Here is a 20,452-nt window from a genome sequence, read left to right on the forward strand (position 1 = left end):
TCCAATATCACACACTCTACAGCATTCTTTTAGAGACTCTCTTGAGCGCCATTCACTTCAGATTATTCAGATCCAGACTCTTTACTGATGCTTGTCAGATTCAATCTGAGAGACCCTTTAATTTCCTCTGTCCTAATCTATGCTACTCTGAAACTCTAGTGAGTTTCTTGAACCTCTCTTTATGGGACATTCTGCTTATGATGTATGTAAAACCTTAATGCTTTCATATTTTGAACTGAGAACTTTCATGGGTTCTGTTTTGTCAAATGCACATATTTGCAGATACTTACAAATGCATTTACAAAGGAGTTTTGACACGGAGAGCCGGAGTGAAAAATCAATGACCAAAGGTCTGTTTATTTTTGCTGCAGCAAAGAGGACAGGTTTACCACTGGCATCCCAGGCCCGAAGTAAAGTGTGCTGACATAAAGCGTTTAACAGTGATATTTATACTCATACATCAAAGGATACATAAAATGTGTAACTAATGATATACGTCATACAGATATTTTAAGGAGTTAATCAGTTTCCACACACTGGTTCCATTTCCAGCCTTGTCCTTGCCTCCCTTCTGCAGCTGCCTGACTCCCCACATTCTTGAGACCCTTCAAAGGATTACGTGGTTCAAAGGTATAGATATCAGCCTTTCCCTCCCCAAAATACCACAGCCGAGGTCAGTTAGTTATTTGAACACACAATTATAATGAATACAGTGCCCCAGTTAGGGAAAGAAACCAGCTGCAAGCCTATGGCGTGGAAACAGGCTTATTTTACCTAAACAAATATACATAAGATAACATATGTGATAGACAGTGCGTTCAGAGACAACAAAAGCTCAAACTTACACGTGTAAAAGAAACGAAGCAATTCAAAATGAATTCTAACAATCGACCCTTTTTGAGTTTTTTTCTTCTGAACATAATAAACGTTTTGAATAGTTCTAAATTTCCTCATATATGTTGAATTTTACTCCCACTTCATTGAAATTTGCATTCATGGGGACATAAACAACCGATGGGTATGAGCAACCAGTATCTGTAGTGAGGACAGTAGGGTCAATAGCCATTAGGGAAGTTATCTCTTCTCTCTGCATCATAGCTCGATTGGTTTCTAGTATTTTCACTGGCGGAAGTTTACACAATTTTAAACAGGAACAGAGAGCAGGTAAGCACTGCACTAATAAACAACTTAATACAATAGCTATTATTATAAAAAGTATGTCTTTAAACAACCAGCCCCACCCCCCAAACAAAGACCATAACCATGATAAACTCCAATCGCCTCCTTCATATTGGCCCCCCTTTTCAAATACCTGTACTGCTTCTTTTATTTTCCCAATATCCAATTCTATCTCTGATGACTTGTTGACAAAATAACAGCACTTTTGCTGGTACTGATGTTGGATTAAAACACATACTCCTCCTTGTTGTACTGTAATCAAGTCTAGGGCAAGCCGATTTTGTATCGCCAATTGGGCTGCAGAGTTTATCTCTATCTGTATACTTCCTATGGCCTCTCTGGTGGCATTAAATGCAATGGCTAATTCAGCTGACATATTCATCATTGCCAGTTGTAAATCGAAAATTCCAAATCCGGGAATAAGAACATGTAATACTTGAAATACCCAGTTCTTTCGCTCCTCCAGTATGGGTGTCCCTCGTTTGTACCTATGTGCAAAACTCCCCATGTTAAGGGGCTGGGAAGATGATATATTTGATATCACAGTAATGTTGGGTGCCAAATATGCCAGTGAACATATCCCTTCCCAGTTTAGAGGCAGTACTTTATATGCAGTTCTTCCACATACGAAGTACATGCCTCCCTGGATTTGTGAATTTATAATGCTGTATTTTATTCGAGGCAATCCTACACCCTCTGGGGTGTCATGCTCAGAATTATTGCAATATTTGTAATCTTCCCAGATTGTATTTAGCAATGATACATTTGCCCAGGGTGCAACATATGAACATCTAGCCGTCCAGAGGGGGCCAAGGAAAACCCGGGACAATATTACAGGTGAATTTTTCCCATTTCTATCTTGTTCTCTGGAGGGATCATATAACAATCCTTCTGGATCTACTAGAATCTCATTTTCTCCCACAGTCAGGTTCCAATAATTCACAGTGTAATTTTGATGAGTCCCATTAATTAACGCTGTCCAATTTCTGTCTATTTTCTCCTCTCCTTCAAGATCCCAATTCCCTGTCTTTATATCAAATAACAAAGTGTAAACACACTGTTCAGGAGGGATCTTTCCCATGTATTTTGCCTCTGGGTTTTGCCCATAAAAATAGGTACCAAAACATATGGGAAACATTTTAAGTGTGGCATTCTCTTCAGGCATCGGGGAGAGCTTGTATTCTGCCTGGGTATTAGGGAGCACCGCACACCTAGGGTACCATTGATATTCTTGTTGGTCACATCTCCAAGTGGTATTTGGTACAAGACACACTTCCCCTCTTTCATATTCACTTGGTGATACTGGTACTTCATAAAGGCCTATAGGATCCTCGGGGTGTCTAGACAAGTGCCGGCAAATCCAACAGTCAGTGAGACTTAATGTCTCCGCTAATTTTCCATGAACCTTTATCAATGGATGTAAGGTAGGATTTTTCAACAATGATGCAACACCACTGGACATTATACATATTAACATAAGGGTCACTAGGTACTTCATTATGGTTTTGTAGAAATAGTTATAAGGCCACTCTTCCCTATTCTCTAGAGGGATATTTGTCCTGCCAAATGGATATATCTTCATAATTTTATTGTGCTCTTCTCCTTGGTCCTACAACTTTTCTATGATACCGTTTTACTCGTCTCAACCGCCTACGCGTGTTCAAAAATATACTCACACAATTACCAAATATGTAAATGCAAAATATTGATATCACTATACTAATAATCATATACGTATAGATACAGATAAGTGAATTTTTCCTTCAATGTTCACACCCACTAGGGTTCAGCACCGCCGTGCTTTCCACTCTAGCAGTTAGGCTGCACTGGTTGGTCCAGGACAATAGAGGTTGGCTTGATCCTAGGTCCCTTATCTTCTCCTTTTCAAGTTTTAACTCCTGGTGAGTCTCAACTCCCAGTGAGTAAGTCGAAATACTTCAAAATTAATCTTCAGTATAGTTTGTCAGTTTCGTTCAGTGTCTCAGCAAAATGAGGGCGGAGGCCAGCAATTTTCAACCAGATTAGTGATGTGCTTGGGTATTAAACAGAAAAAGGGCACCTTTTTTTTTTACCGCTGGGACTACAAACCGCACCAACCCTAATGGCTGGCCGCTTCCGTAGAACTGGTACTTGGTTTTTTTTTTTCTTTCTCGCCAGTCACAGAACTGTTAACTCCATTTACCCACTGATTGAATAGCGTTGCACAAGCTGCATCCCACTATACTTGTGTTCTCGTTGAGACAATTGTTCTGACCAATGTTCTGGTGTCGTTGCACAGGCTAGTCACCCGTGTTCATGCTGGAATTTTAGTCATCACAGTCATTTACAACCTCGTCGCCCAAAGTGTGCGTAACAACAGTGAGGATAGCTCGTTTTAATGCTGGTACATCAATGGCATCGGAAATGCCGGTGGCGGTGAAAGCGGGGAACTGTATTTCACGAAGGCAGGCGTGCCGTATTCTGCTGAGCAAAGGATTCCTGGGCCATTCAGAAGAGACCTCAGTTTGCAATTCCAAGCTAGGAGCTATCAGGGTGATGTAAATGTAGCTTTTCGTAGGGGTCACCACCTTACGCACCTTCAAAATTCTGTTCATTTGGATGGGCGAGGACGCAGGTTGTATCGATGAGTTTGTTGATCTTCAAACAGCAACTCTTCGTCACTGGGCAGTTGTGTCACCGCAGGAGCAGAAGTAGCACTTGAAACCTGTGGAGGTGTTTCCTGTCTCCCTACTTCGCTGTAATCAGGAGACAATGGTAATTCTGCTGTTAGAGTACTCTGTAGTGGAATTGGTGCACGCTTACAGTGGCTAGCATGTATCCAGTTTTTCCTTCCTTCCACTTTCACCGCTGTCTGTGTTGCAAGCAGTACCTGGGCTGGCCCCCGCCACCTGGGCTGAAGACTGTTGGTTCTTTGAAAATTCTTTGTCATAAGCCAATCCCCTGGCTTAAAAGGGTGACCAGGGCCTTCAAGAGGAGTCGGTAGGCTGGCCTTGACCTGTTGGTGGATCAAACGCAAATCTTTAGTCAATTGTTTACAGTAATCTACAAACAAAGGATATTGCACTTCAGAAAGCTTCTTTGGTCGTGGTACCCCCCAGATATTGGCTGGCCTCCCCATGACAACTTCATAGGGGGATAATCGTGACTTGCTACTGGCAGTCATCCTGATGGACATTAATGCTAGGGGCAAAGCATCTGGCCATTTTAAGTTGGTCTCAGCACAAATCTTAGCTATTTTGCTCTTCAAGGTGTAATTATACCTTTCTACAAGGCCCGCTGATTGTGGGTGATTTGCAGCATGAAATCGATGTTTGATGTTAAGGGCGGTACAGACCTTCTCCATTATCTCATTAGAAAAATGACTGCCATTGTCACTCCAGACTAATCGTGGCAAGGCGTATCTAGGAAAATATTCTTTTAGTAATATTTTGGCGGTAGAGAGGGCACCATTGTCTTTTAATGGGTAGGCCTCTATCCATTTTGAAAACATGCATACTACCACTAACACGTATTTCAGTTTGTTACACGGTTCCATGTGGATAAAATCCATCTGTATAGCTTCAAAAGGAAGATCAGGAGGGGCAAAGTGGCCAGGGGGCGTAGGGGTCCCTTTTCCTGCATTGTGCACTGCGCACACCATACAACTTTTAACCAGGTTATTAGCAGCTTTGGATATCAGAGGATTACTCCAAACATGGTCCAAAGTTGTCTTGATGCCTTGGGCACTGATGTGTGCAGGACTGTGGGCCATAGTAACCATAGCGTGTACATAGCAATTAGGTAACATCCATCTTCTTCTGTCTGTGTCATCTGTGTAACAACCCTCACTGTCTAGTCTACCGTTCTTCTCCCACTGTTCCCTTTCCTCTGCCGTTGCTTCTGCTTGAATATCTCTCACACACTGCATGGTATTTTCTAGTACTTCGTACTGGGGCTCTCCCTTGATGCTACTCTCAACATATGCATTGTCAAATGGTGCTCGTGCTGTTGCTTTCGCTGTAGCATCTGCAAAAGCATTTCCTCGTCCTATATCATCAGTAATTTTTTTGTGGGCACTACACTTAATGATTGCGACCTGACGGGGCAGACTGAGAGCAGTCAAAAGTGTCACAATCAAGTTGCCATGCTGGATGGTAGTGCCATGTGACGTGATAAAGCCTCTATTCGCCCAGAGTCGCCCAAAATTATGAGCTACTCCAAACGCATATTGGCTATCAGTGTAGATGTTAACACTAAGATGTTCACTTATTTCACAAGCTCTGGTGAGGGCAATTAATTCTGCAGCCTGTGCCGAATTTTGCGGGATTCTATGAGATTCAACCACTGTTTTGACTGTGGTGACGGCATAGGCTGCAGTGGTCGTACCATCTGGTAACTTGAAGCAAGACCCATCTACAAACAGCTCTCCCTGTGGGTCAGATAGGGGAGTGTCTGTCAAGTCTACCCGTCCCTTAGTTTCTTCCTCAGTGGCAAAAATGCAATTATGATCAAATTCCACATTGTCCTGAGGGAGGGGTAGTAACGTAGCTGGGTTCAAGACATTGCACCGCTTCAAAGTAATATTTGGACTGAACAATGTTAATTCGTAACCCGTTAGACGAGCACTGGTGAGGTGCTGCGTCTGTGTCTTGTTTAACAAAATATCAACGGCATGAGGAACCATCACAGTGAGCGGATTGCCACCAACAAACCCTTCACTTTGTTTCACTGCAGCTGCTGCAGAAGCCACTCCTCTAAGACAAGTAGGCAAAGCTTGCGCCACAGTGTCCAAGGTGGAAGAGAAGTATGCACAAGGGCGTTGTCTCCCACCTTGGGCCTGTGTCAAAACAGACAATGTACAGCCATGCTTTTCATGCACAAATAAAACAAATGGTTTGCTGTAATCCGGATTACCCAATACAGGAGCAGAGCACATCGCCTTTTTTAATTCTTGAAAAGCCTCCTCACATTTGTCAGTCCAAGGTACAGGAGAGGGCACATCTGAAAGTGTCAGAGCAGTCAATGGTTTTGCTATAAGTGAAAAATTTGGAATCCACTGTCTGCAAAAAGATGTAAATCCCAAAAATGCTCGGACTTCAGAAGGGGTGCGTGGTGCAGTCATTGTATGAACCAATTTAATTCTGTCTGGATGTAATCTCCTTCCCTCCTTAGAGAGGAGGTGTCCTAGATAGGTGACCTCCTCTCTACAATACTGCAATTTTGGAAGGGACACCTTATGGCCCAGAAGTGCTAAATGATGTAATAATGCAACAGTATCAGTCTTACATTGTGTCATGGAATCTGAGGCAATTAAAATATCATCAATGTACTGCAACAACGCAGAGCCTGTGGGTGGATTGAATTGGTCTAATTGACGTTTAAGACATTGACTATATATGCTCGGGGACTCAACAAAGCCCTGTGGAATTCTTGTCATCGCGAATGATCTACCAAAAATCGCAAAGCTAAACAAATATTGAGATTCTTCGGCAATTGGAATGCTAAAGAAAGCATTCTTCAAATCGATTACGGTGAAAAAACACGCAGAGGGTGGTATCATGGTGAAAAGACTATTCATGTCTGGGACCACGGGAAACTGGGGAATTACTATTTTATTAATTTCTCGGAGATCAATAACTAATCGATATACTGTGTTATCAGTAAATGATTGCTCACCATCTAATCTATTAGCATCATTTCGTTTCTTTACAACAGGAAGGATTGGACTGTTACATGGGCTGCTCACTATTTCCTTTATGACACCTGCATGCACAAGATCAGATATGACTGCCTTGAGCCCTTTTTCGCTTGTTTTAGGTAATTTGTATTGAGGAACACGAGGTAACCGGGCACCTGGTTTGATTTTTATTACAATAGGGTCGATATCCATAATGCCTACATCATTCTTGCCTTTGGCCCATAAGCGAGGGTCTATTTCCTGTAGCTCTGGGGGTAAGTCGTATTCCTGTGAGAACATGCACCGAGTTGGGGAAACACTATCCATAGTTACATAGACACCATCCATTGAACAGTGAATAACTGCATTTAATTTCTTTAACAAATCTAATGCAAACAGGTTTTCATTGCAACCTGATGTTAAAGAGAGTGGCGTGTGTACTGTAAATGGGCCTACAGTTACTCTCATAGGTGTTGAGATGGGGCTCACCACGGGGATTCCAGAAATCCCAATTGATGTGGTATGAAGCCCAGACAGGGGAGCCCCGGGGACTGCAGAATGTGCAATAGATGTTCTGGTGGCACCAGTATCTAGAAGAAACTTATGGCCCTCTCCTTCGATTTTTACATCAATGTAGGGACCATTTTGATCTACAGGAATACTTACTCGCCCCTGGCCCTGTCTGTGGCTGTCCTAATAATTATAGGATTCAGAAAAGAAATCATCAGCATAATATTGTCGTTCAAATGCATTGTCAAAAATATTAGTGTTACGCGGGACCTGATTCTCATTCTGCGAATTCTGATCAGTTCTACCTCTTCCTCGTCCTCGTGCATTACCTGCCGCGTTCCCTCTATGAAGTGACATACTTTGTCTTCCTTCCAGTAATGGGCAAGTATCACGCCAATGTCCATCCTGCTTACAGTAGGCACATTGGTTGATATTTAATCGGCGGTCTTGGGGTGGTGCAGATGCACCTCGACCTCGACCCCTTCCCCGTCCCCTTGGTGGGCCACCCCTTTGCTGAGGGGTTGCATCCCGCTGAGGGTATGCCTGCTGTAATAATACCTTTTTCTTCAATTCTTTTACTGACTTCTCATTCTTTTCTAATTCTTCCTTGTACCTGCTCTCATAGTATTGCGCCATCTGCAAAATCTCTGCCTGTCTCTTCGTCATCCACGAACTCTCTGTTGCTTTTAATTTTTGTGATATTTCAGGTAGAAGGCCATTAACAAAGCGTTCTACAAATAGTGTGACACCTGTTACGGTGGCGAGGTCTTGACCGCTAAAATCTATGAAAGCTTGTTCAATTCGAGTAAAATAATCTGGGACATCTTCACCTATCTTCTGTTTATAAGTGGCAAGCTTTCCCCAATCCACAGTCTGAAGAGGTATAACAGTTTCTAACTTAGTCAATATCCGATTAGGTAAATCTAAAATATCCTGATGCGGCAGGGTTCCTGGTGCCCTTTGTGCTTCATGTGCTTCTAAACCCCCCCATGTATTTCCCAAAGTAGGTGCATCATCTACTCTTCTAATTTTATGCCAAACTTCAGGACCCAATAAAACACCAAAAAAATAGTCAATGTCTTTGAGTGTCATGGTTGTGGTGGAAATGGCAATTCTAAGGTCCCGATAGAATCCAGCTGGATTCTTTCGAGGGTCTGGCAAGTCTTTCTTTATAGCCATTACCTCCTCCCTTTTCCATGGTATATGAACAAATTGGGCCACCGGCACGGGAGCTGGTTGTCCGGCGGCAGTTGCTGCTGCGACTGCAGCTGCAGTGGGCATATCAGGGTGCACTTCCCTCATTGGGTACCCCTTGTCATATCTATTTAGAACATCTTCCCTGGCTATGACACAAATGCGTACTCCCTCATTTATGCTGTTACTATCAAGAATACAAGCCCTACTGTCCCGCCATAATTGGTTTAATTCTTGTTCATAAGGGAGAGGGGTAGAATCTGTAATACAAGACTTCCAATCCCTCTCCAATTTTTCAATCATATACAGCAGTGCTAATTGCTGTCCAAAATGTGACATCTGTTGTATTGTGTCCATAATATCGGTGTGGGTGTAAATAAGATGTGACATCCAGTTATCTGACTGATCCTTGATAACCCGTTTTTCCCAATCCCCAATAGTGGAGCGGGTACTAGGGGGCGAAATCGACTTCATAGGTGTGCTCCATATGGGTGAAAGTGAGTGAGTGGCTGTGCACCGTCGGCGTTGTCCATTTGGGGTATTAGGGGCAGGGGACATTATTGGTAACCTTGCAGTGTTGGCTGGTAGTGGTGGGGCAGGTGGCGGAGGGATTAGGACTTGGGCTATTTGGGTGGCTTGGGCTAGAGGCTGTGGTGGCTGTGGCACATGCTGCTGTAGTGGTGCACCTGGATTTCCCAAATTGTGCCCTTGCCCTTGCTGCTGTTGCGGTGCCCCCATGATAGGTTGGGCTACTGCAGGGGGTGTGTAAGGTGGAGGTGCAGTAGGGCTATTATCTAATAGCTGTAGCATTACCTCATCTTCCTCTAATGCATGTTTGGGTTCTGTTGGCTTTGATACATAACTTCCCTCCACCTGGGCCCTATGGACTCTGTCTTCAGACTCAATTCTTTTCTGGGTTTGGGAATGGTGGTACAGGGCGGCTTTCTGCATGATGGTTCTCCGGTTCTCCTTCTCTAACAGTTTATCTGACTTCGTTTTTCTTTTGGTGGCCTCAATTTCCCATTTTCTGTATACTTCAAACATATGTTGTCTAGCCTTTTTATGAAACAAACATTCCTGTAGGTAGGTTAGTTTCTTTAAATCAAAAGACCCATCCTCCGGCCACTGGAGGTCAGGACAATGTCTAGTATATTTGCGCCATATACTATTATACAAATTATTCTCTAAACCATAATCCTTTAACATGTCCCACCCTGGTGTTCCCTCTTTTGGAATGGGTTGCTTTTTATCTAAACGTGGCACATGATTTCGGCGAAAACAAAGACATAACCCTTGCCAACATTTCTTATTTCCCATATCTAACCTTTTAATTTTTCAACATGCAACACGCACCAAATTTCAAAATGCAACCTGCACTGAAAAAAAAACCTTTTTCAAATGTGCACCAAAGAAAACCTTTTCAAATATTTACCAACTTACAAATTGCTCCAGGCCTGGGCAAATTACTCAAACAAGAAAAACACATGTAATACAAATTGTCAAATGGTACCTTGTACAAATGCAAATTTACCAAGAACTAATCATTCCCAAAAATGATAAGTTATCCAAAAACAATTATTCTCTCAAATGCAAGTTAAAGCAGACAAATAGCCAGCGAGGAACAGTCTTACCTGACTATCTGCTTTTTCCTGGATTTCTCTCCGGCCGCCCGTGTCAGACTAATCCGTCAAGATAAACACCGATGTTTCAGGGACTTCGCTGGGACATCATGAGAAAGCGGGGGGAAACCTGCCCGGTGGATAAGATGCAGCTGCTTCTGAAACTAAGTCTTTGTGCAGGGGCCCCTGGAATCTACACCTCCGGAACGGCGTCCCCCCACTGGCAGCACGTCTCGTGACAGAGCTACTGAAGATATCCACTGGAAGGTCCCTGTTCGGGCGCCAAATTGTCAAATGCACATATTTGCAGATACTTACAAATGCATTTACAAAGGAGTTTTGACACGGAGAGCCGGAGTGAAAAATCAATGACCAAAGGTCTGTTTATTTTTGCTGCAGCAAAGAGGACAGGTTTACCACTGGCATCCCAGGCCCGAAGTAAAGTGTGCTGACATAAAGCGTTTAACAGTGATATTTATACTCATACATCAAAGGATACATAAAATGTGTAACTAATGATATACGTCATACAGATATTTTAAGGAGTTAATCAGTTTCCACACACTGGTTCCATTTCCAGCCTTGTCCTTGCCTCCCTTCTGCAGCTGCCTGACTCCCCACATTCTTGAGACCCTTCAAAGGATTACGTGGTTCAAAGGTATAGATATCAGCCTTTCCCTCCCCAAAATACCACAGCCGAGGTCAGTTAGTTATTTGAACACACAATTATAATGAATACAGTGCCCCAGTTAGGGAAAGAAACCAGCTGCAAGCCTATGGCGTGGAAACAGGCTTATTTTACCTAAACAAATATACATAAGATAACATATGTGATAGACAGTGCGTTCAGAGACAACAAAAGCTCAAACTTACACGTGTAAAAGAAACGAAGCAATTCAAAATGAATTCTAACAGTTTGATGTTTTACTTACACTCTCATTGGTTTAGAATAAGGATTAACTTATATGGAAACTGTTTTATGATTTGTTCAGCATTGTATTGCTATTTTCTTTTTTTACTGATTAATAGTGCTGACTTTCAATAAAGAAATACTTACTAAAAAGATTTAATACAGCTTTGAAACACACACTAAAATCGCATTGACTCCCACGTAAACATAGATTGAATTGTGATGATGCATAGACCGTTTTTGATTTGCAGTTCCTGATTAATTCTCTACTTACAACAAAGGTCGATTGGCCTTGGGCCCAATAACAGCAGGGACTTTATATTTCCAGGTAGGTTGAGATTTACACCATAAACTTACAATTATTTGAGGTCCCATGATCTGGATGTTGTGAAAAATGAATCCTTTACTGTCAGTAGGTTTAAAATAAGTATTTATTTGACTTCAATAAAGGGGCCCATCAGACGCATCTTCTCATGTGAGAATCCCAGAGCAGCTGTCTCTAAACCGTTGCTTGGAATCTCTCACATGAGAAATTCCACTGTGCTACTACGAGGGTGTGCAGCAATGATTCAGCAATTCATGATGAAGGCATAATTGTATTGCTAGTAAAACGTCTTCAGCTGTTTCTTTTCTTCCAAGGTCATCTGTAAATGATGCTAGTCAACGTTTTTCCAAGTGTTTCAGTTCTTCCAGGGTCATCTGTAAATGAGGAAGCTACAAGTGAAGATTCTACTGTTTTTGACACAGACTCACATTTGAATTTAGAAGATTGTACGGGACATGTTAGTTCTAGGTTTGACAGACATATTCACAATGTGTCAGTACCGTCAAAATGTAAAGGTTTTTATTTGTATTGATCATTTAGTTATAAAAGAATCTATGTATAAGAATGTTAATTGTTGTTGTTCATAAAGGGGACAGTGTGTCATGTGTATAGAGTATGTTATTCTATGCCCTAAATAATCAATTTCATTTGTCAAAATGTTACACTTATCAGACGTTAAGTTAATCCCATAAGTTTTGAAAACAGATAAAACTTTACATACTATACTAATGTGCTCGTGTTTGTTGTCTGCAAATATTAGAACATCATCTTAAAATGCTTGGATACCCTTAAATTCTTGGATACCCTTAATGTCCTTAAGTACAGTGTCCGTGAGTTTCTGAAAAATACTGGCAGCTGAAGCTAGCCCAAAAGACATTCTCAAAAACGTATATGCTCCAAAAGGTGTAATAAACGTTGTTAATTCTTGTGCCTCAGAATCCAAGGGAACCTGATGATAAGCAGACTTCAAAAATAGAATACGGAAATATTTTGCTTGCCCCAAATTTGCTAATGACTACTGAATTTTCGGAAGGGTATGACAATCAATTTTTATATTCTTGTTTAGTGAACGTAAATCCACACATAAACGTTACTCTCCAGTTTTTTTTTTTTTTACAAGAACAATTGGACTAACCCCCTCAGATGAATCAGTTTCAACAGTAATACCTTCATCACACAAATTCTTTAACATTTTCCTTAAACTATCTTAGGCACTTAAAGAGACTGGTCTCACCTTATGAACCACTGGCACTGCATCCTGTTTCAATCTGGTGTGATGTTCAAATTTCTTAACATAAATTTTCTTATTTGAAAATACTTCTGGAAATTCTTTAATAATTGAACTAGTCTCATTATCAGAATTTTTTTGAATATAGGAAATATGCTTAGGAGCTACCTTCACTGGTGGACTCGCTCCAGATTTTAATTCAATAAAAGAGCCCATCAGACGCATCTTCTCGTGTGAGAATGCCAGGGCAACTGTCTCTAATTGTTGCTTGGAATCTCTCACATGAGAAGATTCCACTGTGCTACTACAAGAACGTGTTGCCACGAGCTCAATAACACTCTTTACACATGTAACAGATGTGCAGCTCCCTGACGCCAGTTTATAACTCACTGAACTATGATCTAACAAGTAGAACTTGTGATATGTGCGTAGCAAAAGAGAGCTTATGAATAAACCGCAACCCCCTGAGCAGTCCACGCAAAATACACATCTCTAACCTGCTTATTACACATTGCACTCTGCAGCAGGCACACTAACACTCCATGCTGTTGTATGATTAGCCAGATATGTGACTAGATTCCTCCAGCAAGTGCACTGAACATCCAGTAGGTTAGTGTCAATAACCTACTTATTAGGTTGTTTGCAGCAGTTTCAATGGCGTTTCAGCACTTCTAGTCGTTCAAAAGGATAATTTCTGATATTTATATCTATTCGTGGATTTTATTGTCTTGTTTTACTCACGAGTACTTGTCGCTCAGTATTCACTCATCTGGCAGAAGATCGTCACTCATAAGTACTCCGGACCATGAAAATGTCACGCACAGGCAGTCTACAAACTTGGCAGCTACGCTTCCCCTTTGGGATTAAAGAGAAAATGTAAGTCACGTGAGGCGACCATCTACAATCGAAGAAGGGGGAAGCAACGAGTACGGATACCGAAAAGGCACAATTTTACCTACTACTCGCTTCCTTTAAATAACTATCGTAACGTGGCCGGGCCATCTTACGGCCAGGCACCTACCAGTGAACACTCGTATGAGGCAACATCGCTTACAAAAATACCGCTTCCTACAATAATGACTTTACCTATAACCTTACGTAGGCGCAAGCGGACACGTGCTAAACGCGCTCTTGGAGATCCCGCCCACCCCTGAGGGCGTGACTGAGTAGCGAGGACGCGCCTGCTGCTTTGCTGTGTATACCCGACAGCCTACGAACCCGCAAAGCCGTGCGCGCGCCCGTTAACTTCGTCGTAACGTGCGTGCCCTCCTGTGCGCGCGCGCTCCCGCCGACCCGTCGCGTGGTCTCGCTTCTCTCTTGCATACAGCGTTTGCGGTAAGGGCTGGGGGGCTGCCACCCGGTGGTCTCGGCAGGCCTCGCGGCGTGCTGTTGTCCGTTTGTGGCGCCTGCAGCTCCTCTTCCTTTTTTGCTTCAGAAGGCAAGGAAACCAGGCCGGGTACGCCCTGTACCCACACTACAGGCCTTAGGGGGACGGAGATCTGCCGGAGCCGCACCCCGGACTCGAGACGCTGCCCAGTGCCCTCTGCTGTTGGCCGTTTAACTGACTGGGGTAGTAATTGGGACTCGGACAGCCTTACCGATGTCTGCGGGGCAGTGACCGACTTCTCGTAGCTTGGCGTGCCCCTCCCCCAGCGTTTGGCACGAGGTGAACGGACCGCGGCTCAGCCCGCCTCAGCTGGACCCGTCGCCTAGCCGAGGTCTGGCCTCGGGAACTCCCGAGGCACAGGCAGAGCCATCTGCTTTCATAACTTGCGGTATTTCCTTTCACATATTGTGGTTATAGGCGTCGTTCTCTCGCACTTGAGGTCATCTCCTTCACGGCTTAACTTACACGAGCCCCGGACATCTTTAGGTCTGCAGTCCCGCCCCCAATATGGCCACCCAGGTGGAAGCCCCACCGCTGTCACTGGGCCTGTGCTCAACCGAGGAGACTTCGTTGGGACAGACAGAAGAGCGCCCTCAGGCGACGAATCCCGACGAGGAGCGGCCCTCCCGGGTTCCCAGTTCCAAGCAGCAAAAAGAAGAGAGTAACCAGCAAGAGCGCGACGGCTTACTACGCGGGGCTGCAGATGCCGATGAGGTACCCCGTCGGGAATTTGTCGAAGCTCCCCCGCCTCGGGTCAACCCCTGGACCAAGCAACAGGGCGGTGAGGGCACCGTGAACGGACAGCCGCCAGGTGAGCACCTGCATTGGGTCTTTGTGGTGGCTTCACAATGAACTTAATGTTTGGATGTAGAAGTAATGGGAATCATGACTTGGCGTGGGGGCATTCGGTGTTGTCGAACGTGGTGGCGAGCGGATACCATTATCTGGGTAGATATCATGCAAGTAACGTATCTGTCAACAGGCACATCCGTTTCTAAATCTTCCCACGCCGATGCATCTAGTCTTGAGTGCTTTGCCTGTTACTACTACTAGTACGGAGTTTATAACATGATACGCATGCCAACTCGCCCCGGCATGCAAATTAAAGCCTTGATTGGATTCCCTCTTGCAGGTGGGAATTTTGAGAGCGCTAGTTACTTTGCTTAACCTTGGTAAATGAGGCATGTGGATTAAAAGAAATGGTTGCCATGTGCCATTAGACTTGATTTTTATCATGCTTTGCTATATGACAACAACTCTTTGCAGTGGCTTTATCCTACGAAGGGGTGCATGGAGTTGTGCCTGGGTGAAGGTGGGATGTTCGAATGCAGCTCCCAGTGGTGTGAGAGTGAACCAAGCCTCCTAGATGAAGAGTGGTGAAGTGAGTGAATGCTTCCATTGGAAAGGGACAGTGGGTTGTTTAAACGGGGTGGCTGAAAGTAGCCCCCCCCCCGGTCAACCATGTATAAGCTAGGCGCGTGGGAGAGGGGTGGGGGTAAGTGGATACATGCCGGTTGTTTGGTGGCGTGGGTTGATGTATGCATCCCACCCAGGTGATTGGGAACAACATCCCATATCAGCCATTAGGATCTTCCAATGCTTTCAATTTAGGGGGAAAAAACTGTAGACATAACCTTTTTAAAGTACGCTGCATCACGATGCACTGCCAGTCCAATAACCAGCTACACCATTTATCGTTCATTGATGTTATGCGTGCCTTAGACCCCTTATAGCATTCTGTTGCTAGATTTGCACTACAGATGCCGCATCCAGCCACCGCTGCTGAACCTGTCTCCCCCCGACCCCCGTTACCCGTGTTGGGTTGCTGAATGTATTCCAGGATGCGTGGGTTTAACACGCACCTCCTTCACTGTCTGGCTGGGATGAAGTGGGTGAGCGGGGCATGCGGGTGCTGAGCACTCCACTTCCAGAAAGAAACCGGTGTGGTGAAGGGTTAATGTCCCCCACCTTCTCAAGAGGGATATAATCTCAGCCAGGGTGGTGAGTGAACACAGTACACTAAGGAGTGACAAATGTCCACCCCCTTGTTAACATCATTCGACTAGGGTGCCACTGACATTTTGAGTGGATGCGTGGTTCTCTAACACCCTCGCCCTTCTAGGCTGGTGATGTTTACAGGTAACCTTGTTGGGGCGGACTCTTTAACCCGCCCTCCTACATCTTATACAGGCAACTCGTTGAGTGGAGCGAATACGCTCTTTTCCTAAAGTGGAAATGGGCCTGTGCCATTTGGCAGTGATGAATTCTCTTTGGGCTGTTTCCCTGGAAAGAACAGGTTTTAGGGTAGAGTTATTCTAACTTTTGCCAAAGCTTGATAGTGAGAGGGGCATGGCTGTCCCAAGGGGTGGGGCATATGGAGTCACTCTATCGGTGCTTTACAGTTCATAATCCATATCGAACGTGAGACTTATAAAAAAGCAAATGCACCGACAAACTGACCAAAAACTTTCCCACACTCACAGGTGCCAATGCGACTGCACCTGGTGCATTCGTGATAGCAGCTGCTCTGATTAGCAGGGTGCCTGTCTCCTGTGCCTCTGTTACCTTTTCCCATCATACTCGCTCATTATAGCAGTCATGAAACACGTTCTCTGTCCCTTTTAGTAAAAACTAGTTCCCATGTATTGCACAAGGGTATACCTTTTGTAAAGTTTATCAGCTATAACTGATATAGAGGGTCCCTTACATCACTGAGCCTCATTGCCACTGCAGCTGCTTTACCAATGATAGCTACTACTCCACAGACTGGGCTGTCTCTTCCTTTTGATTAAAACACACACCCCCCACCTAAATCGTGCATCATTTACTCACATTTCGTGTCAAAGCTAAGGTGTCTCCTCTGCTTTAATACATATATTTTCCCATCCCTGGGGTCATTTCTCCGAGGCCCAAAGCAGCGCTGGCAGAGCAAGGGTGCACTAGTCCCTAAATCAAACGGTTGTGTAATAGACATAATTGGAATTAAATGGCCACACACACCACTGGGCCCTGGTATCACTCCACCTTCAGCATCCGTGATACCCTACACCCTGTATCCTCTGCATCCTCTGCCCACTTCACTGGGCCATCACTCAAAGACTTGAAGCCCAAATCAGATTATCTGCCCCTTAATTTTTTTTTTTTTTTTTTTTAATGAAGCCCCAACATTTCACCCCTGTTGGTTGAACCCTATTCCCTGTATGGCACGTGTGACTTGGGCCCTAATACTAGAATAGATAATTGCTCCCATTTTCCTTTTTTGATGGTAAACAGACATACATGGGGTGCAGTGGCCCCTCACAATCCTGGCCCCAGTATTGCTGCACTAATGGTATTAATGGCCCTTAAAAGGCAAGCCCTCAAAATCTTGCCCTTTTCTATAAGTCACATGTGAGGAAGTTCTCTGTCCAGTTATAAATTAAACAATAAGCTCCTAAATAGACCTCCCCGTGCCTTCTCTTTGGCTGTCCCATGGATCTCACTCGTTTCTCCTGATCTAGTATTTTGAGGTCTCGGGGGTCTAGAATATCAGGGCTTAGCTTGTTAATGCAATCTCGCATCTCCCAGCCATCCCCCTCAAATCACCTGAAAGGGCATCTCCATGTAAGCCGAAGTGGGGAGTGGACGAGATCTATTGGGAACAACACATTAGTGTTTTTTAAATTTATTTTTTATTTACAATACACCGTTTGCATGCTTTTTGTTGATAAAACTACCTGGGCGGTTAATGCAATCCTTGAGGTGCCTCTGGTTGACAGTGAAGGTATTGTATCCCCTGTGAAGAAAAGAGGGGGGGGGGGCAAAGATATAAAGAAACATGCCTTTTCACCAGAGTGCATGCTATCTGAAGAAAATTTAAACTTATGCAAATAATTAATCACCAAATGCAAAGGCTGCTTGGGAACATGTGTAGACTTTAACTGGTAGAGCCACATGAAGCTTTATAGTGACAAAGAATGCACTCTTTCTGAAATTCACCAGTTCAAGTTTCCTGACTTAACTAAAACTTGTGCCTCCACCATCTATTGCTCACCCCTTCACATCACTCATTACATGTTAAATGGCATCACTGATAGACCATATACAGCGTGGAGTTACTGTGTGAACATGTGTGGGTGCATAACATAAAAAAACGAAAAGCCAAGGGGGCAAATGTGGTTGTGCTTGGTGAAAGTTGTATTGTGCACATTGTACAAATCACTGACATTTGTGGTCGGGTGATCCATGTTAAACAAGGTAAATGCTGGGCACACCTGAAGTGAGTTGCAGAGGTTTGTTTCGAGGTAGGTTGTGGCTTTAAAGCCAAATCTGTCCCCAAAAATGTGTTTGAAAGACCATCTCCTCTGTTGACAGTGTTATCCTCCACTGGATATCTGGGCATGTGCCAATTTTAAATAGTTGTGATACGGAGTTACAGACCAATTCTGTCTAGAGATTATTTTTAGGTGTGGAATTCTATTTTCAGAACTCCACTAAAGGTTTTAGGTGCATTGCAGGTTGTTGAAAATGACAATAGGGAGGTCCCCCTTTTTAATTTTAATTTTTTTTTATTTATTTATGCAAAGTATACAATACCATAACCGCCCCTCGAATCATATAATAAACAAGGGAGATACAGCGGTGTACCAAATAATACGCATGTAACGATTGGAGGCAAAACGCAATGATCAAACATCTCAACTAATGAAACATGACCGAAGTCGTCAGCCTCCAATAGGGATGTCTTCATTAAAAGCAATGACGTTCTGAGCATGACTTTACATTTTTGCCATTGTACCATGAATGGATGTCATTTATTTTATCCAACTATGGAATATTGCCCAATGGATTTGGCAAAATATCTTTTCAATGGTAAATGAGTATCTGGAAACCTTTCGACTTAAAATTGCGGCTTATGTGATGGTGACTAGAAAATTAATTGAATTGTTTCAGGTCCACAATATAGGGCGCTGTAACAGTGACCTGATATAATTAGTGATATCAACATGTTATGAGCAGTGGAATGTGAGATAAGCAGTAACTGGTGAGCAACGCAAGTTATGGTTAGCGCAAACTAGAACCGGTGAATTAAAGTTTTGGTCATTTTTTTTTTTTTATAAATCATTCAGCCAACTTTCCTGCCCAGCATTGCTTTTGGCTTTCTGTAGTGGATGTTGCAAGCATTGGCAGCCCCTGAAACAACCTCTTCCTCTGGCTGCAAACCCCTGCTGTGAGTGGCATAGCAACTGTTTGCTTTGGAATTATTCAGAGGAAAGGTCCATTCCTCAAAACTGCACCAGCATGAAATAGCGCGCCATAAGGAGGACCGGTTTGTTTGTTTGTGTATGTTTGTATGTGTGTGTATATATATATATATATATATATATATATATATATATATATACGCACACTTTTTGGCCTGGTGAGGGGTCATGCTGGATCCCTCCTGTTCTCAGCTCCCAAACAAGTGTAAGGAGGTCATTGTATACTCTCCCTTTCCATGTATACTAATTTTTAAAATACATGACACTGAGCCCTGTAATAGCGGGTTCAGCAATTGTCTCTAGGTTTGGAGCTAGATCTCTCTCTACCTTAAGACCGGCACTGCAGTACTGAAATAGCCAATGCGAGAAAGGGCTCACTTGGGCAATCGGAGGTCTCAATTTTAAAATCTGTCGGGACTGGGACTCGCACGTGAGCAACAGTGCAAATTTACGTTTTTTTAATATATATTGTCCTTTCAAGCCCACCCTGAACCCCTGTTCAACCCCAAATTTGGCAAACGACTGAACAGATATCCACCAAATCACAAAAGAGCACCCTTTGAGTCAAGTTCTAGAGCACAACAAAATTGGGCATTTTTTTTTTTTTTTTAGCTCTCTGCTTTAGACGGTGCACATGTGCGGTCTCGAACCGAGACATCGTGTATCTACTTCATGGTCTTCAGCCCGCCCATCTGCTTTCCATTTGCTGGCTCCCTTGTCGCCCCATTTATGCGTTATCCTTGGCAGAGTTACTTTGAGCTCGGCTTTAAATTGTGGTTCTGGCAGGATGCACTTATTGTTGGGCATGGGTTGATGTTAATATAAATGTATACTCTGGATGCAGGAGCAGAGTCTAGGGGGCTCTTCTGTGGCAGCTGCCAAGCTCGGAGTCAAAATCCAGGCTTTTGCCGCTCTGCCACATTCATGCTCAGTTCTCAGGACTGCAGCAGTAAAGGAGGTGGGCTGCGGTTCTCACACCCCCACACACACTCCTGTTCACCACCCCCACCCCATTGCCAAAGACAATGTCACTGCTTGTTTTTTTTAATGTAGCTGTGGCCTAAACTTTCTATGGGAATTAACATGAAAAATTGATGTTTTGGGGCCCCCTTTGTTTTCCCCTACCTTTAGCCCTGATTAATGGATTCGTTTGAAACTTTCAAATAGGGTGTAAAAATTGATGAAAATATATATTGGAAAG

General features: G+C 43.6%; 1 protein-coding gene and 1 long non-coding RNA gene across 2 annotated transcripts in view; one reads left to right on the plus strand and one right to left on the minus strand.

Moving 5' to 3' along the window:
- Positions 1 to 330: 330 nt before the first annotated feature.
- LOC138245747 (uncharacterized) lies at positions 331 to 13,701 on the minus strand. Its single transcript, XR_011194164.1, has 2 exons — positions 13,363 to 13,701; positions 331 to 4,174 (listed from the first exon to the last, which is right to left on the minus strand). It is a non-coding gene; the product is annotated as an uncharacterized lncRNA (long non-coding RNA).
- Positions 13,702 to 13,888: 187 nt separating this feature from the next.
- Positions 13,889 to 20,452, plus strand: part of LARP1 (La ribonucleoprotein 1, translational regulator) — a 547,470-nt gene continuing 540,906 nt past the window's right edge. The window contains exon 1 of the mRNA XM_069199616.1: positions 13,889 to 14,819. Coding sequence (XP_069055717.1) covers positions 14,516 to 14,819 — 304 coding nt within the window. The 5' untranslated portion in view covers positions 13,889 to 14,515. The remainder of the gene's footprint in view (positions 14,820 to 20,452) is intronic.

Source organism: Pleurodeles waltl, chromosome 7 (genome assembly GCF_031143425.1).
Source record: "Pleurodeles waltl isolate 20211129_DDA chromosome 7, aPleWal1.hap1.20221129, whole genome shotgun sequence".
NCBI lineage: Eukaryota > Metazoa > Chordata > Amphibia > Caudata > Salamandridae > Pleurodeles > Pleurodeles waltl.